The following is a 19,328-nucleotide window of genomic DNA, read 5'->3' on the forward strand; positions in this document are numbered from 1 at the left end:
ATTTTCTTAATTGTTTTGGGTTTGTTTTTGTAGGTCCTTTTCTTCTCTTGTGTTTCCCACTTAGAGAAGTTCCTTTAGCCTTTGTTGTAGAGCTGGTTTGGTGGTGCTGAATTCTCTTAGCTTTTGCTTGTCTGTAAAGCTTTTGATTTCTCTGTCGAGTCTGAATGAGATCCTTGCTGGATATAGAGTAATCTTGGTGGTAGGTTCCTCCCTTTCATCACTTTAAATATACTGTGCCACTCCCTTCTGGCTTGTAGAGTTTCTGCTGGGAAGTCAGCTGTTAACCTTATGGGAGTTCCCTTGTATGTTATTTGTTGTTTTTCCCTTGTTGTTTTTAGTAATTTTTCTTTGTCTTTAATTTTTGTCAATTTAATTACTATGTGCCTTGGCATGTGTCTCCTTGGGTTTATCCTGCCTGGGACTCTCTGCACTTCCTGGACTTGGGTGGCAATTCCTTTTCCATGTTAGGGAGGTTTTCAACTATAATCTCTTCAAATATTTTCTCAGGTCCTTTCTGTCTTTCTCCTCCTGGGATGCCTATAATGTGAATGTTGGTGTGCTTAATGTTGTCCCAGAGGTCTCTCAGGCTGTCTTCATTTCTTTTCATTCTTTTTTCTTTATTCTGTTCTGTGGCAGTGAAATCCACCATTCTATCTTCCAGGTCACTTACCCATTCTTCTGCCTCAGTTATTCTGCTACTGATTCCTCCTAGTGTATTTCTCATGTCAATTATTGTATTGTTCATCTCTGTTAGGTCCTGGATCATCTTCACTATCATTATTCTGAATTCTTTTTCTGGAAGGTTGCCTATCTCCACTTCATTTAGTTGTTTTTCTGGGGTTTTACCTTGTTTCTTCATCTGGTACATAGTCCTCTGCCTTTTCATTTTGCCTGTCTTTCTGTGAATGTGGTTTTCATTCCACAGGCTGCAGGACTGTAGTTCTTCTTGTTTCTGCTGTCTGCTCTCTGGCGGGTGAGGCTATTTACTGAGCACGTGCCTTTTCAATACCATGTGATAAAATGGAGTACGCACGCAGCACCCCTTGCAGCATGCTGGACCATGATGTCTGGAAGAGCTATCGTTTCAGATGCCAACTGAACTAGTTCCTGCCTCCGCAACACCATTTATATTTGAAAAAATAATTGACAGTCAATATATGGTTATTCAGACTGGAGTAGTTAGTAGACATTTTTACGAAAATGAAGTGCATCTGTTCCTTTAAGGGAAACAACTGAAGCTTTTGCTGCCAATGGTAAAATTTGAGTGTTTGAGCAAAATTTAGAGTTTTGGTCCTGTGAGCTTTAGAGCCAATAGTTAAAGAACTCCCTGATGAGATTAGTGGTTGTAAGAATGAATATGATTTTCTGGATACTGCAGAGTGAAATGTGTCAACATTTGGAAGTTCTTCATATCTTAGTGAACCAATATTTTCCAAATGACTGATGCATGGTGTTATGATAACTAAAAAGGCAATTAAGACACTCCTTTTTGCAACTACATGAAAGTGTCAGGTCACATCATATACTTCATCAAAAACAATGTATCATAAGAGACCGAATGCAGAAGCAGACAGGAGAATCTATCTGTATATTAAGTCAGAGAGCCACTGAAGAGCTCTGTAAAAATGTAAAACAATCTACTCTTCTTGCAAAATGGTTCTTAAAAAAATATATATATATATTTTTTCATTTTATATTATCTATGTCAAATAGAATGGGCTTATTATTTTATTATTTTAAATGAATTAAATCAATATTTTAATGATCTCTCAGTTTTAATTTCTAATATGGTAAATATTGATAGATGCAAACCACATAAACAAAAAACCTCTTTGGAGTCCTTAATAATTTTAAAAAATTGAGATAAAGTAGAAATCCTTAATTATTTTTCAGACTGTAAAGGAATCCTGAGACCAAATATTCTGAGATCCACAGTTTTATAGCACTGTAGAGAACTGTGATAGAATTTATCCTAAGCTCACCCTAAGACCTCCTCCAGCATTTCTTATTTAGAATAAATTCCTGAGGTCTAGAGTATTCTTATTCATCTTCCAATCTCTCACAGTACCTACATCTTGTAGGTACCACTAAAGATGTGGTAAGATAAAAAAAGGTAAATACTAGGTCATTTACTTCTTATGAGTATTTCCTCTCTTATAAAAGCAGAGTGCAAGGCATTTCTGGTTACTGAGCTTTCTAGATATTTGGTGTCTAGATAACCTTGAACTTATTATGTTGGCACTTTATGGATGGAAAAAGCAAAGTAAAAAAGATTCCAAGAGAAGGGCATGGACTAGAATATGAGACTGTCTAAATTTCAGTCTAGTATTCTACCTATTACTCAGCAGAAAATAAAAATACAACATTGAAAATTACTTTCTCTTTTTAAAAAAATTGCTTTCTTATATAAGATTTACTTAAAAATAGACATAAAAACAATTCCATAAAGGTTTGGCTAATTTATGCCTTATACATTAAAACACAAAGCTATGGGAAAGGACACAAATCCTTCAAGAACCACAAAACATCTAGTTGGACAGGTTAATTCGTGATTCCTAACCAGTAATGACCATGTGTCACAAAAAGTATGGGCAAGGGTTCTGGACTCTGAGAGAACTAGATTTGAATTTGGCCCTGCCAGTTATCACAGGTAGGAACTTGGGCAAGTTACTTCCTCTCTCTCTCTGAGCTTTGTTTTTCCACCACCAACAGAACAAGGGAAATACTTATTCTTAGGGTGGTTAGTAATAGTTCAGCCTGGCTATTGTAATGATTACATGAAATTATAAATGTGAATGCACCTGGCATAATGCTGATACATAGTAGGTGCTCATGAAATACTGAAAACCTTCGTATTGCTTTTCTTTCCCACCTGGTGAGCCACAGATTGACTCATCCAGTCAACATTCATTGAGGTCTTCCTATGTCCCAAGCAACCCAACTAAGGGCTTCCACATTGGTCTGTTTAACCTGTTCAAAAACTTTGTAATATACAAATTATTAACTTCACTTACAAGTGAAGAAGTTGAAGTTTGGAAAGGTTTATTTACTTGGTCGAGGTGACCAAGTTAGTAGGTACAAAGCCATGGTTATTCTAGGAGCCAACCTCCCTTATTCCAAATGGGAAGGAGCAAAGCCACAGCATGGCAGGAAGGCATCCCGTGGCCACCTGACAGACTGGGACCGTACTCAGCAAAAGAGCTCACAGCAAGGAGAGAAAGGAGGTGGTCGTTTACTGTTTTCACTCAAAGTAATTCAGATGATGGAGGATTAACTAGATTCCTACTCTCATTCACTCAACACCATTCGTATTATAAATGTGGGAGGGAAACCATATAAGTAGAAGACAAGCCCTCAAGGAGCTTATACCCAGAACTGGGAAACCTACCAGGTTTCCTACCTGGTAGGAAGGTACCTACCATACGTCAAAAAGAAAACAAAAAACACCGTTAACATGCTTGCAAACAAAGATTCAGGGAGAGCCAGAGAGCCGAATCAGTGCAGGCTCCACAGCCATCAGGGCTGGTGTGAACAGGCTGTTTAAGGCTGGATGAGAGTGGCTGGAAAGGGCATCGAGGCCAAGAGGCTTGGGCCAGTTTGCAGGTGGCTTTAGTTCCAAGTGCTAATTTCCTGACTGACACAGACCCTGCACATTAAGCTCTTATATAATCATGAGTGGTTAGTGGCTGCTCAGCCCGGCCCATATGATAGAGAATATTTGGTCCTAGAACAAACCAGTTTATGTATACATTTATTAGTTTAAAAATACCTGTTGAGTTATAACTATGCTCACTACTGCACTAAGTATGAATACAGCTAGCCGTGGGTCTGGCCTTCATGGAGCTTACAATTTTATTATAAAGTATCCAAAATAAAAATTTAAATGATCAAGCTCAATATTTTGAGGCGTAATAAAAAAAAACATTATCTATCAGTATATACCTTATCTACATACTCTCAGAGGTTCTGGCAGCCATTATTATGAACCTTCATGAGCTTAATGTTTAATGCCCACAAACAGGACCTTCTATCCAGGGTGCCTCATGGCAATCTAAATCCCACCCATTCTTCCGGGGCTTTTTGCCTCTAAAATAATTACTAGACCGTTCTGACTTCTTCAGTAACTTGCCCTTCAGCCAGTTTAAGGATGGTCAATATTTTTCTTTCACATTTGCCTTGATCATATCGTAGAATTACTTCTTTGGAACAGTATGAGGTTTGAATACTTACACTGTTTCTGAAGACTTGGAATTCTAGTGTTCTTAAATCTATCTTTGCCACCTTACTTAAGTTAAACCTGAAATTAAAAAAACATACACATATTTCTTTGTAAACAGCATCATAATTAAAGGGGTTATAAATACTAAGGTTGTGATTGTCTTTTGGCAGATTTTGAGATCAATGTTATCAGATTAACAGCCTTCAAAAAATAGCTACAACTTACAGTTAATATTTTGTTCACTTTTTAAAACTAAAATATTTGAAAGGCTCCACCACTTGCTTCCTCTTTATAAGATTTTAGGAAGGAGTTCTGTATTATTTTTTTCTTGTCTTAAACTGGGAGCTTTTCTAGATGCTTAATATAATATCCATCTCTCTCCCCAGAACCTTCTCTCAACTTCAATTACAGATGCAGAATTTCTCTAAGCCCAATCTATTACTGTATGAGCTGAAATAAAGTTTTAAATGTGTAAAATAATAATTCATTGTTAATATGAAAACATTTTGATAATCTACCAGCAATGCCTACCTTGATATTAACTTATCTACAAAGACGGAAGGGTTGGAATATAAGGCCAGAGGAATAAACTGAATGTAGACAGGAGCATCTGCAGGATTTTCTAACGTAATCTCTTCTTCCTTAAACAGAGTAAAGACACAGTAAGTGAAAGATTAGAGCCAGGACATGCAGGCAACCTAAGTGTCCACTGACAGATGAATGGATAAAGAAGATGTGGCACATATATACAATGGAATATTACTCAGCCATAAAAAGAAACGAAATTGAGTTATTTGTAGTGAGGTGGATGGACCTAGAGTCTGTCATGCAGAGTGAAGTAAGTCAGAAAGAGAAAAACAAATACCGTATGCTAACACTTATATATGGAATCTGAAAAAAAAAGAAAGGGTTCTGATGAACCTAAGGGCAGGACAGGAATAAAGACGCAGATGTAGAGAATGGACTTGAGGACACAGGGAGGGTGAGGGGGTGGAGGGTAAGCTGGGAAGAAGTGAGAGAGTGGCATGGACATATATACACTACCAAATGTAAAATAGATAGCTAGTGGTAAGCAGCCGCATATAGCACAGGGAGATCAGCTCTGTGCTTTGTGACCACCTAGAGGGGTGGGATAGGGAGGCGGGGAGGGAGATGCAAGAGGGAGGGGATATGGGGATACATGTATACGTATAGCTGATACATTTTGTTATACAGCAGAAACTAACACAACATTGGAAAGTAATTATACTCCAATAAAGATGTTAAAAAAAGAGAGGATACTTCATAACCCTATTACAGATTTCCCAGAACTGAGGTCACTCTGAATACTTACTGAAGAGCAGTTTGTATTAGTAAGGGGAAACCTCATGTGACGGGGTGAGCTGAGGACGGACGGCCAGGAGAGCTCGGCAGTGATTTTTGACAGTATGTTTTTTTGAAGGTCTGTATTTACTTCAAATATAGCGCTCAATCTAGAAAAACAATTTGTAAGTCACTGTAACAAAATGAAATATTTGAGTTTTCTGAATACAGGAAATTCTATTAGGCTTGTGTACTTGAGAAATTTTATTTGCTCTAATATTTAACTATGTTTTTCATAGAGACATGTATGAAGATGTCTCTATTTTGGCACAAAGAGCTGCCAAAGTATCACTGATCACCTGTACAGTATTGTTTTCATACTGAATATGAAAGGGAAAAGGCAAGGATATTCAGATAACATGATGTTATGGGGATCCTAAAGGATCTTGCATGTTTAGTGGAAAGATCCAGACACCAACAGCAGGCAAATATTTTCAGTAGAACTAATAAGAAGGCAGTGCACTGCTTGGCATATGGCTTTTTCCCCACTTGAGATAAAAAACAAAACAAAATCCTGATACACAATGAAGACATCAGTTGAAGAGGTAACACATATGAGGATTCTGTCCAGATATATATAGTTAAGAGCAATTTTCAGGGCCTCATTTAACTACTTCCCTACTTATGAGTATTTATAAGCCAGCTGTTAAGTAAAGAAGATGTGGCACATATATACAATGGAATATTACTCAGCCATAAAAAGAAACGAAATTGAGTTATTTGTAGTGAGGTGGATGGACCTAGAGTCTGTCATGCAGAGTGAAGTAAGTCAGAAAGAGAAAAACAAATACCGTATGCTAACACTTATATATGGAATCTGAAAAAAAAAGAAAGGGTTCTGATGAACCTAAGGGCAGGACAGGAATAAAGACGCAGATGTAGAGAATGGACTTGAGGACACAGGGAGGGTGAGGGGGTGGAGGGTAAGCTGGGAAGAAGTGAGAGAGTGGCATGGACATATATACACTACCAAATGTAAAATAGATAGCTAGTGGTAAGCAGCCGCATATAGCACAGGGAGATCAGCTCTGTGCTTTGTGACCACCTAGAGGGGTGGGATAGGGAGGCGGGGAGGGAGATGCAAGAGGGAGGGGATATGGGGATACATGTATACGTATAGCTGATACATTTTGTTATACAGCAGAAACTAACACAACATTGGAAAGTAATTATACTCCAATAAAGATGTTAAAAAAAGAGAGGATACTTCATAACCCTATTACAGATTTCCCAGAACTGAGGTCACTCTGAATACTTACTGAAGAGCAGTTTGTATTAGTAAGGGGAAACCTCATGTGACGGGGTGAGCTGAGGACGGACGGCCAGGAGAGCTCGGCAGTGATTTTTGACAGTATGTTTTTTTGAAGGTCTGTATTTACTTCAAATATAGCGCTCAATCTAGAAAAACAATTTGTAAGTCACTGTAACAAAATGAAATATTTGAGTTTTCTGAATACAGGAAATTCTATTAGGCTTGTGTACTTGAGAAATTTTATTTGCTCTAATATTTAACTATGTTTTTCATAGAGACATGTATGAAGATGTCTCTATTTTGGCACAAAGAGCTGCCAAAGTATCACTGATCACCTGTACAGTATTGTTTTCATACTGAATATGAAAGGGAAAAGGCAAGGATATTCAGATAACATGATGTTATGGGGATCCTAAAGGATCTTGCATGTTTAGTGGAAAGATCCAGACACCAACAGCAGGCAAATATTTTCAGTAGAACTAATAAGAAGGCAGTGCACTGCTTGGCATATGGCTTTTTCCCCACTTGAGATAAAAAACAAAACAAAATCCTGATACACAATGAAGACATCAGTTGAAGAGGTAACACATATGAGGATTCTGTCCAGATATATATAGTTAAGAGCAATTTTCAGGGCCTCATTTAACTACTTCCCTACTTATGAGTATTTATAAGCCAGCTGTTAAGAACTCAGAGCACATTCCCTAAGGAAACAATACTATACATGGGGCTAAGGTGCCTGGGCACAAACGCTGAAGCCTGTTTTATCCTATAAGACTACTGAATTATGACACCCTAATATCGGTGAGAGTACCGGTTTTGTACGATGAGTAATGAATTCTCTGTAACATGCACGCTGAGAAAGTAAGACAAAGGCAGGGGCAGGGAAAATGCCACATTCACTGTGCAACTGGGACACAGTGGCACAGGGCAGGCAGGGAGCCTGGGTCTTTAGGAGTGAAACACTAGGCTCACAGAAGGAAAGCAGGGGTTTCAGGGGGCGGGGCGTGAAGAGGTTCCTTGGGAGATGAACCTAGGGCAGCACTGCAAGTTATTTATCCATAACTGGATGTTAAACTGTGGAGGCGACCTGTACCTTACAATGTCCGCTACGGGACTGTAGGGAACCAAGGAGTGTCTGAATTAGTGTTCTCTTAGTGAGTTCATCAGAAGTAGTCTCTGTACTAATTTTAACCATTTTAAAGTTAAAATTTAACTCTCTTTTGCCTTAAGAGAACTTTTCACAGCAGATAGTTCAGATAAATAGAAACCTGCAGATTTAATCATTCATGGCTTGAAAATCTTACAGTACTATAAATTGGAAGATCTTGATGATACTGACAAATACATTTCAAATCAGCCAATGGAGAAGAACAGTTTTCATCAGTTTGCTAGTCAAATTTCTCTTCTGAAGTACACAGAAAGATCAAATTTCTATACTACCACATAAGAGTGTCTTTGCTTTTGAATCCACATGCGGTACTGATTTGTCGCTGGGACATTTTCTACCTGCCACAGACATAAGGTTGAGCCCATGTGAACGGGCCATGCACCCCTAACAGCTCAGCTCTGGAAAGGGAGGAAGCAGTTCTTTTCAGGAGGAGCAGAGACACCCCCTCCTCCTGTGAGGTTAAACCTAGAAAGTGTTTTCCTAGCCTTTAACAGAGGTCAGTGGTAGGTAGAAACTTTCTTTCTTATGCAAATGGATGTGTCTAAGGTAAACAATGAAGTTTTCCTACACAAGGACAACTTCATCGAGTTTCTTTGACTTTAAGGAAGCATCTAGAACACTGGAAAAAAGACAAAAATGGTAGTGTGCATACTTCTGAGAAATATACAATTACAATGGCAATTCAAGATGCCTCATTATAATTTCCTGAAGATTAGGCATATTTTCTTACCTACAGAGAAATAAAATAACCTAACATAAGAATAACTTTAGGAAGTCATGTTGCATACTGGTAAAGAGAGCTCAAACACTTAAATGGAGCAAAACCACTTACTTATGACCTGAGTTTTCCTTTACTCCCATCCACCCTTTGAACAGGCTTTGATGCAAATCCCAGTCGGCATCCCAAGCATCTTCCTGCATGGCTACACCAGGCTGTACTTTGGGTTCAGCTAAACCAAGGAGACAAACGGCATGACATACTCAGCCCTGCAGATGATTTCTATAGCATCAAGAGACAGGGATGGGCCTTAAAAGTGGCCGCCTTTTATTAGAGAGTACTCTGGGGAGGGAGTGAAGGGCATGAGAGAGAACGGCAAGATAACTTACGTTTGGACAGAAAAGGCAGGCCAGCATAGCAATGATCCCCACACTGCAGTCCAGGATCGAAATAAATGTTTGCAATCTATAAAGAGGCACAGGAGCACCATGAATCCCCAATCCACAGAAGGTCGTCACAACAACAAAGTACTAATGGATGGGAAGTTTTGCAAATGTAACATTTTCAAACCTTTGATTTTTTCCCTGGCTCCAAGTCTTCCTTATTAGCCCGTAATCGTTTGTAGTAAAATCGTACATCTTCTGACAAAGATCGTATTTGTTGGATCTTTACCTTCTGTGAGAAGGAATTCATAATATTTAAACTCTGATGAACTATTTTCCCCTGAAGGAAGAAAACAAACAAACTCATCTGTAAATGGTAGATTTTCTTCAGAACACACACTTTAGAGCTGACAGACATATTTCTAGGAAACCAAAGTTCAAAGGACATTTAGAATTTTCAAAAGTTGATAAACTTTAAATTTGTAACCAGAGCCCCTCCTCCAAATATATGTATTTTGTTGTTTTTATGGCCTATTACAGATAAATTAGCAGGACAAATCTCTGCAATCTCGTAAAAATGAATTAAAGTAAAAATGTTCACATACTAACAAAGGTACAGAGCTAGCTTTGAATAAAGGAAGCAGTCACGGTCAGTTTGTTAAGAAAGGTTTGATTATACCAAGGCCAGATTGCCTTAAAAGTATCCAAATGCAGGATGAAACAACTGAACTCTAAAATCCAAAGCTATTTTCTTTATAAAAGAAAAATACTATTTGTGCCAAAGAGAAATTAGACATTTTTAAAAAACACAGGTTATCAAGCATCGTATTAAAACAGTATACAGATTAAATCATTAAATTACCAATGACTGCTCTTATCAGCGGCATGCTTCTCCCTATGACAGGGTACCAGATTTTACATAAAAAATTACATGATTCAAATAATCATCAATAAGAATCATATTATAATATTTTACTTTCTTTTGTTTGAATACAGAACCAGAATCCTATAACCTGATTCCTAGCCATTTGAAGAAGTCTCTAAAATGACCAGACCTGCTGGTCTAATATTTGGTACTGAAAGACAAAGAAGTCGGGACTTCCCTGGTGGTCCAGCAGTTAGGACTCCCGCTCCCAGTGCAGGGAGCCTGGGTTTGATCCCTGATCAGGGAACTAGATCCCACATTCCACAACTAAAAGATCCCACATGCTGCAACTAAGCCTGGCACAGCTGAATAAATAAATAAACGTTTAAAAAAAATTAAAAAAAGACAAAGAAGTTAAGAAAATGAACAGTAAAAGGAGTTGAATGATGGTGCAGTTAAGACTAACACTCATCATTTATAGTCTAACCAGAGCAGAAAGATGTTAGAGGGTGGGGACGCTGCTGTGAGGATAAGAACATAAGAGAAGAAAGCAGAAGCCTACGCTGAGTCCCGGCTTGGCCTCCAACCAGCTGTGTCTTCCCGGCAGTTACCTGGTCTTCATGCACCTGTAATAACTACTACTCTTGTGTCCATGTCTTGTCTCTCAGGGGTATGGTGGGGATCAAAAGAGGTAACAGATACAGAAGTTCATTTTATAATGGTATTCAAATACGAAGTATTAAACAGTGAGTTATTTGAAATGTTCATTCTGAAGTACCAAGTTTTCATCACTTGGCTCTAGTAGTCTCCAACTGATAAGAGATTTTACAGAATTTCATGACTGTTATGGGCTGAATGTCTGTGTGCTCCCCCACACTCACATGTTGAAATCTAAACTCCCCAGTGTGATGGCATCAGGAGGCACAGCCTTCAGGAGGTGATCAGGTCATGAGGGTGGAGCCCTCACGAACAGGATTAGTGCCCTTAAAAGAGACACAAGAGCTTGCCCTCCCTGTCTGCTCTTTTGGCTGTGTGAGGATACAATGAGAAGATGCCTGTCGGCAAACCGAGGAAGTAGGCCCTCACCAGACACCAGATCTGCTGGCGCCTTGATCTTGGACTTCCCAGCCTCCAGAACCATGAGAAATAAATGTCTGCTGTTTAAGCCACCCAATCTATGGTAATTTGTTACAGCAGCCCAATTAAGACCAATTATCAAGTTAATTTGTAATTCCAAGCAAATATCTGATCCTATAAGCCATCTGAAGATATCTGAAAGCTTAATCTGAAGTACTGCAAAACCAACACCTTGTTTTTTTTCTTTTTTTTTTTTTTTTGGTATGCGGGCCTCCCTCTGCTGTGGCCTCTCCCGTTGCGAGGCTCAGCAGCCATGGCTCACGGGCCCAGCCGCTCCGTGGCATGTGGGATCCTCCCAGACCGGGGCGCGAACCCGGTTCCCCTGCATCGGCAGGCGGACGCGCAACCACTGCGCCACCAGGGAAGCCCAACACCTTGTTTTTATAGATGCCTTCTCATTTACTCTGTCCATGTGCCTTTCACTTTGTCATCTACTGAATTATTCCCTTCCAGGATTTATGCAGGGATCAAGGAGATCATGGATTGAAAGGCAATTCAAGGTTCTTTTGGATAAATAATGAAGTCAAGAGTTCTGTATAGTCAGTACAAAGTGGAATGATAAGAAGACAAAGATTTAATTAAGACCTAAACTTAGGTGTGCTGAACCTATTAATTCAAATTTATATTTAAAGCTAATTTATATTTAAGGAGCTAAATTTTGAATTTAGGTTTTATCATAAATAGCATTAAGATTTTGCAATGTACTGTTTCTCTTAACCCGTCAGGTCTCCTACCACAGCTGAGAGACACTTCCATCTGCTCCAAGGTGTCCTGAATCGACTACACTATATTCCTGCAAAAGGTGGCTTCCTGGTTTCCCCGTTTCTTTCCTCTCTGTTCTCCAGGCTCAAACTCTATGTCATATTCTTGAGTCCTCTATCTACCTACCTACCCATACCTGTTTCCATTAGTATGACCTCCTCAAGATATTCAAGTACAGTTCAAACAGTTCATCTGAAATGCCTCTTGCCTATGTTTTCTTTTTCATCATTTTGCTCCTTCATCCACCCATTATCTACTAGATACCTGCTACTTGGGGTATAAGATCCCTCATCTCTTTCCCACCGGATCTCAGAGTCTTGTTGGGGAGACCAACACATAAGGCAACATTTACAGCACAATGTGAGGCTTGCTGCAAGAGAAGTAACCTCAAATTGTTTCAGAAGCACACATGAAATAACTAGTACTGTCTAGTGGAGACAGTAGAAAGAAGACAGAAGAAATCTTCAGAGAGGAGATGACAATGGAATTGGATCTTGAAAGACATGCAGGAGTTGTTGAAGGTAGGAGAGGAGGAAGGGCAGCCAAGGCAGATGAGCAGCAAAGGCGTGGAGGTATGAAAGCCATTTACTGCCTCTGCCAACGCCCTAAGCTCAAACCTCCCTTTGACGCTTTCCTTGTGGACCGTGGCCAGAGTCTCTGGGTTGGCTTTCAGGCACACTATTGCTACGCCCAGATGTGTCCTACATTTACTTCTGCCAGAGAGCCAGTCTTGTAAGCTTAACTCTGACGATGTCCAGCCTCTGCTCAAAAACTTTAGATTTTCATGGACTTAAGTGCATTGCATTTTTTTCATGCTATCACTCCAAGGTACGGTTCCATCTTCTCTCTTGAAACTTCCCTGCACTCTTGTAAAACTGGACGACTCACCACTGCCTAAAGCCATCTCAGACTTTGCTGCCTGTGTCTCTATTCAGGTTGTTCCCCGGGCCCTGAATGCTATTCTTGCTACCCTTTGTCTATCCCTGCCAGAAGAAATTCCAAGCCAATTCACACGGCACCTTCATCAATTAGATATGTATTTTCTTCATAGCATGTTATTTTTCACCTCTTAGGGCAATTTCTACATCCTGCTCTATGTCTATGAATCATGGGCCCATTTCTCATTCTAGATTGAAAACTTTTTGAGAGAAGGGACTATTTCTTATTCTCTTTATGTCCCCTAAAGAAGCTGGTACAATGTCTTACCTTAAAATAAGTGATTAATAAAGAGTAACTGACTTTATTGTTGAATTCTAGGAACATAACGGCAAAGAGAAAAAAAATTAGCAAGAAGAAGGCTACAAATTAACTGTCTTACTGGAAAAGAAGGTGGAAGAACCATATGCTTTGGGAAGCAAGTCAGAGAACCCACTGCGATCACAGCTTTCACAGGAATTGTTAGGATCTGTGGAGGGAAGAAGCAAACCACAGAGAAATGAGTGTTTAAGTCTGCGATTGACACTGACAGTTGTTGCAGGGGGACAGTTATTTTGGGGGATTAAAAGAACCAATCTTGGGATGTATATTAGCATTAACCAACTGATAAGCAAAATTAAAATCACCCATGGATACTGTTTAATCTAACCATGTACTTCATAAAATGCACTGAAATACAATAAATTTCCATGTACTTCTCAGTGATTCAATGAAAACATGGTAAACAAGACCAAACAATGGGGAAGGAATGAAGAACAGATTTTTCATAATATAGGTTATTTTGTAGATTATTAATTTAAAAAGTAAAGTTCAATTATTCTCCTAAAACAATGCATGAAAAATCCAGCATTTTCTAAAGTTACATAGCTCTCTACTTTTTGTACTCAGCAATAAATTAACATCAACCTAATTTGAAAAAATGAGTTGAACGTTCCAGATTTTGAATCTCAACTCATACTCTTATTTGCAATTCAGAAAGATACTGATACTTTGCTAAGATATGAAATGTACTTATTCCTATCAAAAGTCATAAACGTGGATTCCTTATTTTTGGAGGTAATTAATTTGACATACTCCCAACATATCATTTATTATTAAATGACCAATTCTGTTTATTCTGAATTAGTTTTCTTTCATGCGGGGGTTGTATGAACTGAACAGATAGGTGAACAAGGGTAGCAACTTGCTGACTTTAGCAGTGCTCGACTTCCCAAAGAGCTCTGAAATAATAAATCAAAATATTTAGGTGTGGCAGAAATATGTCTCTTCAAAGTCTCATTGAATGCAACATGTCAAACCCCACAAAAAGCCTTTAAAAAGTTCACTGATTTTCACTTGGTTCCTTGACTTAGAATGACATGGAAAAATATGATTGTGAGAACTCAAATTAAGATGTGATTTTCTGACTGTATCTTCCTTTTTGGAAATGTTACACAGGAGGACATTTATGACCTCAGAAAAGAGAGAGACCTATCTCAGGAATTTCAGTCAGGGTCTGTGCAATGTTACAACTATTTGTAAGCAGGCTTCTAACAGCAATTCTAAATGTGCCAAATGCATTTTTCTGAAGTTGTTTTTAGTCAAAAGATTTGGGTTTTATCAGAAAACTATGAGGTAATGAACACCAATATTCTGTAAACTATTCTCAAAAGCTCAGTTTTTAAGGCATGAAAGTGGTAAACTGTAACTTTCTGAGTAAACTTAGTTCTCTGTTTCTATAAAAACAAAAAAAGACTGAATTATTCAGAAAGACCCATTGACATGAATCCCTGTAAATAAAGTCCTTACCTCATAGTCTGTTGTGATCTGTATGGCCCCATCATGAATCCCTTCCAGTTTTTTTGCAGTAAGTTTGACTCTGAACACTGCAAAATATCCTGAAGCTAATATTACCTGTATGTAGGAGAAATGACATCATTCATCAGCCTTGCTGGCTGAAGTTTTCTATTAAAATGGAAAAGAAAGCTACGGTGATAAACTGACTTCAAAATCCTAACCTGTACCAGTGTAACACTGAATTACCATATCATCACATACAAGTATCTTAAAATAATGCCCATCCCTGGATGTTTATCTACTATACTTATTCCATTGGCCACTGAGAAAACTGGTTCCCTGAGGAACAGCTGACTTCTCAGCTGCAAAGCTGGGGAGGGGTGTGGTCCTCACACCCCAACCGTGTACGTGCAGGGTCAAAGCGGGTGAGGGCTGCAGCAGAGGGACACAGCCTTCCACTGACCCTGTGGCCGCATTAGGGCACAAGTATTAATACATACAAAGTTGGTTATGCTTCAAGTTCTGAATTTAACTCTGTCATGTTTTAATAACCATGTCTTCAGATCCACTGAGATTGGATCATATGGAAACATCAAAAATCATGGAAAGAAGGACAAATTAAGCAATAAAAATGTGAAAGAAAGGAGAATGTGGATCTTGTTTTCTCAAGCTATTTGCTGATGTTTCTGGCACTTAACCTTTTCAATAATGATACCTCCAAAAAACATGAAATTCAATTTGTGAAGTTGTACTTTTAGTTTGTAATAGTTATATTTTACCTAGAGTTCACATTTACCTCAAAATAACAAATGTTGATATGCCAAACATACTCACTTTCCCCCTTTTATAAGCATTTCTGTGTTGGTTTTGTGCATTCTAACGTTTTCATCATGACTCTAACCAGCCAAATAAGAGCATGTGTCTCAAGAGCACAGAGAGCTGTTGGCAATGTGTGTTTCATAAGGAACAGGATGCTTACTTAGTTCGTAGGTTTGGCTTTTTGGAAAACAGGTGGAAAGCAGTTGAAAGTTTAGGCATTACAAACTTAAAAAAACACATATTGTGGAGTTGCTATTTTGAAGCTGGCAACTCACTACAACTTCCTATTTTAAGTAAGCATTCATAACAGTGATCTCATCTTTCTGTCCCTTGTTTTTGTGTTTATACAGTTTTATATAAAACCTAATTCTAAAACCCTAAAGTTTCAAGCAGGCTTCATGTTACTGAGTGGACCTCTCAAATTTAAGTAGTAAGTGTTAACACATGTTATTTAGTACGAGGAAATGATCCAGAGTCCTAAAATTATTAATTTATAATGTCTTATAAAAAACAGTATAATTCAACCATCTCAGATTAGATATACATACAATTTTACTGCAACTTCATTGTTGAAATGAACACACTAATGGCTGGTCTCATTATTATCCTTTTCCAGCATTCTATTTGTATGAAAAATAAAACCTCAGCTGGGGTGACAAATATTACTTCTCATGGGCATATCCTTTTTTGTTTTAAAAGGAGGCTTTATTTATGAATCAAATTTAAAACATTATAAATTATTAAAATGCAAACACCCATATACTGTCCACAATATCTGATTATGTAGCTCGAATGCCACACAACTGCCATTAGAATACACATTATTTAGTACTATTTCCCACTTTTTCAGAAATCCTTTTCCAAATTTCTACATACAATCATATTTACAGCTTTTTATTTGCTTTAATATTCAATCATAAAATACTGACTTTATGCATTTGGCTGTTTCCAGTTATTTGGAATTATTAATAATGCTATCACAAACATCTGCATTCTCACAGCTTTTGGCTCTTTAAATTACTTCCATGGGAAAAATTCCCAGGAGTGGTATATATTGCCAGATTGTCCTCCAAAAAACCTATTTTGGGGGATGTTTAAATGTTTAAGTCCATTTTTATGACCTATGGCATTCCATGGAAGCATGTTTGTCAATAACCTCTGTGCATAAGGACATTTGCTTTTCCTTTTGTAAAACTGCCACAAGAAGTTCTATGCTAACCTACAGATGACATATGTTCTGCTCCTTCGAAGTCGTACAAGGTGACTCTACTAATTCTGTTCTGAGTAGGTATAAACTCCAAGTTCTCTTTTCAGCAGTGGTCAGGGCTTAGACTGCTATATTCACTTACTCTTGTTTCATGCTCTTTTATGACCAACTGTACATAAGATAGAGTAAAAATATATAGGGAGATCCACACGGAGATCCACCAAATGATGTTTGCCTCATGGATACTCTCTTCTAATCAGTACAGAGAACTGACCAGAAATATTACTGTATAATTGAAAACACCTTCTATCAATGTGCAGGGCTATCTCTTCTGCCTAGTGAATTCAATGAACACAGTGTTAGTTTACTACCCATAGGAATTTCTCCTGTAAGGACACTTGTGTTACAACTTAACTCCTTTGAGTCTCAAGTGCTTTCTCACCATGAAAGGAAGGGGTTTAAGTAGACTACCTATAAGGTCCTTTCAACATCAAATAGCCAGTGCTATTGCAACTCTCATAAAAATATTATGATGACTAGTCTTCTATTTGAGGTTTACATCTAAGTTTAAGGAAACAATAAAAAAGTTAACTTACTGATGACTGGTCTGATAAAGAGGATTTTTCTAACTCTGGAAGGCTTGAGATTATTGTAGTTCTATTGCCTCTTTCAGTAGCTACGAGTTCTATTGATAAACCATCTCCAATGATATGCCAACTTTTTATAGCCAACTTAAAAAAGAGAAAGATACGAAAGTGATTATTGCGGCACTAGCATAAAATCCTTAAATGTGAGTTAGAATAAAAATAATTTTTTTTTTACCTCAATTGGGTTGCTGTTTATAATTGCAAATAAAATATGACTTGCTTCTGTAGCACTCAGTATACCAAAATCTATGAAACGTTCTTCTATTTTGGGGGGTAATACAAAGTACTGGAAAGATATAAAAGAACTAGATTAAATGTAAAGTCACACTTATGTAAGAGAATGTTATCAAGAAAAAGTAACTGTATTAAGATATACTAAGGTTCCTATATTTTATGTAAATATACACATACATAATATATAATTAAGAACTTTGTACAATGGAAATATTTTGATTACTCAGAAATGAAAACACTCATGGCCTCTACTGAATTGCTAGTTCTCCTCTGAAGGCACATAAAAGCAGCAGGAAACTCAAGTGCTAGGTGAGGTTAAGTGGAGCCCTGGAGAATTAGGCAAAAAGTCCTCAGTCTCAGCAAACATCACACATTCATGAAAGCAGCTACAAACCAGTAATCATTTAAGCAAAAGAAATGCAGAAGGAGTGGTATAATAGTGACGGTCCCTTCAGCTCTAAAATTCTTATTGATGCTAGCTTTTTGGAGAACTACATTTCTATGTTTTCACTTTCTTTTTTTCTTTTATATCTTTCCTATCAGTTTTCTTTCTTATCTAAACTTCTTTCATTGATAATTTTTTTAAAAATAAATTTATATATTTTATTTAACTTAGTTTTGGCTGTGTTGGGTCTTCGTAGTTGTGGCTCGCGGGCTCTAGAGCGCAGGCTCAGCAGTTGTGGCGCACGGGCTCAGTTGCTCTGCGGCATGTGGTATCTTCCCGGACCGGGGCTTGAACCCGTGTCCCCTGCATTGGCAGGCGGACTCAGCCACTGCGCCACCAGGGAAGCCCTTTCATTGATAATTTTAAGCACAGCTTTGTTTGGATTTTTTTTCCTGGCTTATTTTCTGTAGTAGAAAGACCGTTATTTCCTTTCCTGCCGTATTTAGGTGACTATTCCAGCTGTGTCTTTCCCACCTATTCCCTCTTTCTTATCTGGTTCTCTTCTTCATTCTTGCACTTCCTGGTTTTGGTCATCTCTTCCCTACATAGTTTCCTTTTCACCCGCCCTATAGTATTTCTTCCCTGCTTATTATCTTTCTTCCACTTAGCTCGTTTTTAGCTTCCCCTTGACTATGACAGTTTAAAAGCAAAACCAAGAGAAAGTGGAATGTGGAAAAGATCTAAATAGAGGCATAACTAGAGGAGTCAACTGCATCATGAGGAGACATGGCTGCTAGGAGGGTGAAAATCTTGTAAGTACTGACGAGGGAGGGAGGAATTAGGACAACTTGTAAAGCACAGAAAGAGCAAAATTTAAGTGTGTGCAACACGACTGCCTGATAGTAGCTGAAAACACAAAAGATGTGTAGGGAGTTTAAATTTTAAAGGTAGATAGCATACTTACATCTAAAAAACCTGTGTATACCCGCACAGGTAAATGAAACTTAGAGGCATTGGTAATAAGTAAAATATTGTTATCTATGTGCATGGATGATGTGGATGGCATAAAAAACAGAGTAAAAATGTATCCTGATCCATTTGGAAGAATTAAGACTGGTTTGCTGAAGTTGTGAACCTAGGAAATGATGGGAGAGAAAAAACAATGTGTCAGCATCATGTGCTTGGCAGATCAGTAAAATTAAAAGTATGAGGGTTCCCAGACATACTTTAAACATTGTTTTGGCTTCTTCTGGTAGCAACACATCATGAATGAGGATCGCAAAACTGAAAGTGTTAGTAAGGTAAATTGGCCTTTCCACAGGATCAGCAGGACTGTCTCGGATGTGAAATAATGTTGCAGAGTGATCAAATCCCAAATAACTATTTGAAAAAAACAAAAACAAAATAAATTATTTTTATTTCCACGTGTTAATTTAAAATCCAAGTTCTTTTGCT

At 38.1% G+C, this 19,328-nt stretch overlaps 1 protein-coding gene across 1 annotated transcript in view; it reads right to left on the bottom strand.

Moving 5' to 3' along the window:
* The window catches only part of TMEM131 (transmembrane protein 131), a 193,350-nt gene that overhangs the window by 38,335 nt on the left and 135,687 nt on the right, over window positions 1-19,328 (bottom strand). The window contains exons 14-25 of the mRNA XM_007112819.3: window positions 19,100-19,253; window positions 18,838-19,008; window positions 17,430-17,540; window positions 17,204-17,338; window positions 14,594-14,698; window positions 13,188-13,274; window positions 9,293-9,445; window positions 9,112-9,187; window positions 8,837-8,954; window positions 6,841-6,979; window positions 4,751-4,860; window positions 4,231-4,297 (exon numbers count right to left, since the gene is read on the bottom strand). Of these exons, the coding sequence (XP_007112881.2) occupies window positions 4,231-4,297; window positions 4,751-4,860; window positions 6,841-6,979; window positions 8,837-8,954; window positions 9,112-9,187; window positions 9,293-9,445; window positions 13,188-13,274; window positions 14,594-14,698; window positions 17,204-17,338; window positions 17,430-17,540; window positions 18,838-19,008; window positions 19,100-19,253 (1,426 nt within the window). The remainder of the gene's footprint in view (window positions 1-4,230; window positions 4,298-4,750; window positions 4,861-6,840; window positions 6,980-8,836; window positions 8,955-9,111; window positions 9,188-9,292; window positions 9,446-13,187; window positions 13,275-14,593; window positions 14,699-17,203; window positions 17,339-17,429; window positions 17,541-18,837; window positions 19,009-19,099; window positions 19,254-19,328) is intronic.

This window comes from Physeter macrocephalus, chromosome 12 (assembly GCF_002837175.3).
Source record: "Physeter macrocephalus isolate SW-GA chromosome 12, ASM283717v5, whole genome shotgun sequence".
NCBI lineage: Eukaryota > Metazoa > Chordata > Mammalia > Artiodactyla > Physeteridae > Physeter > Physeter macrocephalus.